Source organism: Oncorhynchus clarkii, chromosome 25, assembly GCF_045791955.1.
Source record: "Oncorhynchus clarkii lewisi isolate Uvic-CL-2024 chromosome 25, UVic_Ocla_1.0, whole genome shotgun sequence".
Taxonomy (NCBI): Eukaryota; Metazoa; Chordata; class Actinopteri; order Salmoniformes; family Salmonidae; genus Oncorhynchus; species Oncorhynchus clarkii.
The window spans coordinates 1955994-1961993 of record NC_092171.1 but is presented as its reverse complement, the minus strand read 5'-3'; the positions used below and the strand labels follow the sequence as shown (position 1 = coordinate 1961993).

Genomic DNA, 6000 nt, shown 5'->3' with positions numbered 1-6000 from the left:
CATCAGAGAAAGTGGTCGATTTTATATTTATGGTTGATTTATCAGTCGCAGTGACAACCAGAGGCTTCTTGAGCCTTGAGAACTGGGTAGTCTTCATTAGGCACAGAAGAATGCACACCGAAACAGGATGAAACTACCTTGGCATCCAATAAGAAATGCTCATTTTTGTTTTTTCCTTTGCAAAACAATTTAAAACATCCATTACATGTCCTAATTAACACAACCCTGCTTTGCTACCTATTGTGCCCTTGAATGCAGGCTCTCATTCTGTAGGGGACACCTGTTTTATACTGTTTTCAAATGAGGTCAGAAACGGGTGACCTCTGATAGATACCACAGCCATACAGTGGGGCAAAAAAGTATTTAGTCAGCCACCAATTGTGAAAGTTCTCCCACTTAAAAAGATGAGAGAGGCCTGTAATTTTCATCATAGGTACACTTCAACTATGACAGACAAAATGAGAAAAAAAAATCCAGAAAATCACATTGTAGGATTTTTTATGAATTTATTTCCAAATTATGGTGGAAAATAAGTATTTGGTCAATAACAAAAGTTTCTCAATACTTTGTTATATACCCTTTGTTGTCAATGACAGAGGTCAAACGTTTTCTGTAAGTCTTCACAAGGTTTTCACACACTGTTGCTGGTATTTTGGCCCATTCCTCCTTGCAGATTTCCTCTAGAGCAGTGATGTTTTGGAGCTGTTGCTGGGCAACACAGACTTTCAACTCCCTCCAAAGATTTTCTATGGGGTTGAGATCTGGAGACTGGCTAGGCCACTCCAGGACCTTAAAATGCTTCTTATGAAGCCACTCCTTCGTTGCCCGGGCGGTGTGTTTGGGATCATTGTCATGCTGAAAGACCCAGTCACGTTTCATCTTCAAAGCCCTTGCTGATGGAAGGAGGTTTTCACTCAAAATCTCACGATACATGGCCCCATTCATTCTTTCCTTTACACAGATCAGTCGTCCTGGTCCCTTTGCAGAAAAACAGCCCCAAAGCATGATGTTTCCACCCCCATGATTCACAGTAGGTAAGGTGTTCTTTGGATGCAACTTAGCATTCTTTGTCCTCCAAACACGACGAGTTGAGTTTTTACCAAAAAGTTATATTTTGGTTTCATCTGACCATATGACATTCTCCCAATCTTCTTCTGGATCATCCAAATGCTCTAACATGTACTGGCTTAAGCAGGGGGACACGTCTGGCACTGCAGGATTTGAGTCCCTGGCGGCGTAGTGTGTTACTGATAGTAGGCTTTGTTACTTTGGTCCCAGCTCTTTGCAGGTGGTTCTGGGATTTTTGCTCACCGTTCTTGTGATAATTTTGTCCCCACGGGGTAAGATCTTGCGTGGAGCCCCAGATCAAGAGAGATTATCAGGTGGTCTTGTATGTCTTCCATTTCCTAATAATTGCTCCCACAGTTGATTTCTTCAAACCAAGCTGCTTACCTATTGCAGATTCAGTCTTCCCAGCCTGGTGCAGGTCTACAATTTTGTTTCTGGTGTCCTTTGACAGCTCTTTGGTCTTGGCCATAGTGGAGTTTGGAGTGTGACTGTTTGAGGTTGTGGACAGGTGTCTTTTATACTGATAACAAGTTCAAAACAGGTGCCATTAATACAGGTAACGAGTGGAGGACAGAGGAGCCTCTTAAAGACGAAGTTACAGGTATGTGAGAGCCAGATATCTTGCTTGTTTGTAGGTGACCAAATACTTATTTCCACCATAATTTGCAAATAGATTCATTAAAAATCCTACAATGTGAGTTTCTGGATTTTTTTTTCTCATTTTGTCTGTCATAGTTGAAGTGTACCTATGATGAAAATTACAGGCCTCATCTTTTTAAGTGGGAAAACTTGCACAATTGGTGGCTGACTAAATACTTTTTTGCCCAACTGTATTTAACCCAAGACCAATAGGCAAAGTAATTTATTGAAGAAATTGCCAAGAGTCTTTCCAGTCTCAAAGCAGTTTGGCCAACTAAAATCTGGTGGTAAAAAGTATTTGTGGAGAGAATCATGACATTTGCTGCTGCAGGGCTTTTTAAATGTCAAAAACATATCTTAGATATATGTGAAGACAGCTCTCATTACACTGAATGCCATTTCACTCAGATCCTCAATACATTGACCAATAACCGAGAAGGCAAGGATCAGGTACTATGATCCCTTCTCCTCTATCAAATCCTTTAACTGTTTGATTGGGGGTGGATTAACCAAGGTTGACCATCAAATCTTTTTACCTGTTTGATTGGGGGTGGATTAACCAAGGTTGACCTGAACATACACATACACAGTTTTTTTTTTTAAACAGTGCAGTAAAACTTTATTTTAACATGGTAGTGCTTGCATATACATCTTTAGTGATCTATGAAAGATGGGTAAACGAGTTATATTCATTGGCCACCAACAAAGAATAAGAGACAAATTATAATTATTATAAAAGGCTAAACATGCTCTTTGCGAGACAAGAACTGAGACGGCAATAGATTTCACAAACAAAATAAGATCAATAAAAATACAATACTTTCAACTCCTACATTTGAATGCAGTATCTCCCCAATTGTTGCTATTAAAGGATAATTTGCATTCATGCTGGATAGAATGCTTTATGCTCTTGGATATGAGGGTGAAAATATAAACGTTTTCAGAGAACCTCTGTCAGTATTTTCCCATTGATTATAGCTGCCTGCTATCCTCTGCTTACTAACAGATTTGCTGCAACAATCACACGTATGCTACACATAAGCTAACAGCAACAATAAAATAACTTAGTTTGAGACTCCAAAGCAGGTTAAGGGAAAGATTATTTATACCATGACCCTAAGGAATCCACCTCTAAAATTATTATTTATTTTAATTTAAAAAAAAGAGCCTACTGGAATTGGCTTGTGGCCCTAGGAGAGTGGGAGAAAGCTCAAGCTCACTTTCAGTCCCACTGAACACTTCCTGTATGAACTCCACAGCACCAAAGGTCAAAGGTGACAGCCCCAAACACAGATGGGTGGGAAAATAAAATAGAATGTACTGATATGATTGCATTCGCCCACTGATTGTGTTTGTCAGCTGATATTCATGGAAGGTAAGAAATCAAGAAAATAAAAGGCAAAACAAATATAAAAATCACATTTTTAGACTGCAATTCCTCTTTCCCTCTCTGAACAAGTTCTTGCAAACAACACTGTTCAACAGTGAAAAACAACCAGTCTTACCTCCTACCTATACCCTTAATGTGCATATAAGCAAGTTTAGCAAACACATACTCACACAGAGACGAACACACAAACGTGCCCTGTACACCTGGGCAGTACTAGTAGCCATGGAGTATAACAAAAACAAACATGGAATGCAGTTCAAATGGAAATAAGTAGGACATAAAGCTTAATCACTTTCGTTATATACAGCATTTTGTGCTAGATGTTTTCCACAAGGAAAAAAATGAACAGTAGCATTTAATGGCACATTTTCATGTGTCCCTGTATGATAGTGTAGCCTGGTCATAGATCTGTCTGTGCTGTCTCACTTATGGCCAATGGCTTGAATATGACCAGAGGATTTGGCAAGACAGCACAAACAGATTAGGGACTAACGATGGTGAGCTTGATGCCGTAAACTAGCACATGGATACAGCTACTGTATACTATTATAGTCAGGACAGAGAGGGTATATTTAAGCCTGTTTGTGCTGTCTGGTGACAATGACAATGGCAAGACAGCACAACAGATCTGGACTCAGGCTAGGGCTTCGCAAAGGAGTACTGTACTATAAAACATCCCTCCGCCGATCCACACTTGGTCCGTACATTCATTTTACTGGGTCCAGAGCAGAACATTCATTAAGAAACATATTGTTCCCCCAAAGTCTATGCTCCATCAGGGGCCCATCGCCAAAATGGATGCCCTCAGGAGCAGGTGTACCATCCTGGGATTGTCCCGCTAGGCAAGCTGGAGGCTCGAGACTCGTTTTTAGGCCCAGCTCTCAATCTGTGCGCGCTTTGGCAAAAGTAGCCTTCCTCTTTCATACTGTCTTTGACAGCAGTGAAAGATTCAAATGCAGTGTTAACACTTCCCATGGTGTCCCAGTGCATGTTAGGTTTGAATACCGAGGGCATTGCACATGATTATAGCCTCGGTGTTGGTTTGGAAGGGCATCGTCATGAATGGCTCATTGCACAGGTATCAACTTGTGTTCTACAGGGAAGTGAGACAGGGTCTAGGGAACACACAGGAACACCCTGATAGTCAGATTTGATTAGGAGCCAAGTCTACATTCAAGCCAGGATCTTGTCCTCAGAATGTGAAATTAGGGGATTTTTTAAAGTGCAAATGTCACCTCCCGACTCATGGAGGGGAGTCTATGTGCAAAGGTGTGGCGGGGAGAACTGCCCACTGGACTGAACCAAAATAGGCAAGGAATGAGGGGGACATACGTGCTGGTCCACGCACTTGTCTGGTCCCTGACAGTGATAGAGGACTTACTACTCTGATGTCCGACAAACATACAGTATGTGTGTGGAAAAGCTGAGATGCACAATCCTTTCCCATACAGACACTTCCTTATTTTCCTCTACAGACTCTCCCCAGTTTTCAGGAATAGTAGAATGGTCCAGGACTATTGAACTAGAAACATTGGAAAACTTTTTAAATAACTGGAATATCACTGAGCTGACTACTTACTCCCTAACCACCGCTGACCTCCCCTCATCTGGTCCCGTCTGACCCCTGGAAAACCCAACAAGCTGTGCAGGTTGGTGGGGGAGGGGACAGGTCGATAGCTGGAATGAGGAAGTCAGGCAGTGTCAGTCACAGGGTCACATCCTGTATGAACTCCACAGCACCAAAGGTCAAAGGTGAGCCCCAAACACAGATGGGTGGGAAAATAAAATAGAATGTACTTCAAATATGATTGCATTCGCCCACTGATTGTGTTTGTCAGCTGATATTCATGAGGGGTAAGAAATCAAGAAAATAAAAGCTTTCCCAGGGTCGAAGCCATGTAGCTGAAGGTCAGGACCGGCCCTTTCCTGAGTTAAATATTGTTTTCAGGGGTATCTAATGGGGCCGGTGGGAGTGGTTAGATCTGAGGAGTGCAGTAGTGATTTTGGGGTGTGAAATAGTAGTTATGGGGGGTGGCATTGTAGTTCTGGGGGGTGGAATAGTAGTTATGGTGCTGGTCGGGCTGGATGTTTCCATAGGCTAAGAGGAGTGGGGCAGTGGAGGTTTGGGGGCCGTTGGGGAGTTGGGGGAACCCCGTCAGGCTGTCGTTCCTCTGGGTGGAGCCGTACCAGCTGGGGCCCAACTGGGGCGTCGTGGACAAGACACTACTGTGGGATGGAAGAGACAAGGTTAACTCAGCATTGTATCACATAGGTGACTGTATGCAGACAATATAGGATGCAATATAAATGACTGTGTACAGGGGATATATACTTAACAAAAATATGAACGCAAAATCAAGTTGTGCGTTCATATAGTAGTAGGACAGTAGTAGGACTGATTACCAACAATGACGATACAGCCTACAAGGAGGAGGTGAGGACCCTGGCTGAGTTGTGCCAGGAAAATAACCTCTCCCTCAATGTCAACAAAACGAAGGAGCTGATCGTGGACTTCAGGAGACAGCAGACGGAGCCCGTCCCCCACCATCCACATCGATGGGCCGCAGTGGAGAAGGTGAAAAGCTTCAAGTTCCTCGGCGTACACATCACTGACAATCTGAAATGGTCCACTCACACGGACAATGTGGTGAAGAAAGCGCAACAGCGCCTCTTCAACCTCAGGGGGCCGAATAAATTTGTCTTGGCCCCTAAGACCCTCCAAAACTTTTACAGATGCACAATTGGGCACACGACCTGCCCTCCAGGACACCTACAGCACCCGATGTCACAGGAAGGCCAAAAAGATCACCCGAGACATGGCCTGGTTACCCTGCTATCATCCAGAAGGGCGAGGTCAGTACAGGTGCATCAAAGCTGTGACGAGAGACTGAAAAACTGCTTCT

The 6000-nt window shown here is 43.1% G+C and overlaps 1 protein-coding gene across 2 annotated transcripts in view; it reads right to left on the bottom strand.

The window, feature by feature from the left end:
• Nucleotides 1-2297: 2297 nt before the first annotated feature.
• The window catches only part of LOC139383342 (G protein-coupled receptor 137Ba-like), a 59714-nt gene continuing 56011 nt past the window's right edge, over nucleotides 2298-6000 (bottom strand). For both annotated transcript variants that reach the window (XM_071127845.1, XM_071127846.1), the window contains exon 7: nucleotides 2298-5323. In XM_071127845.1, the coding sequence (XP_070983946.1) occupies nucleotides 5074-5323 (250 nt within the window). In that variant the 3' untranslated portion in view covers nucleotides 2298-5073. The remainder of the gene's footprint in view (nucleotides 5324-6000) is intronic.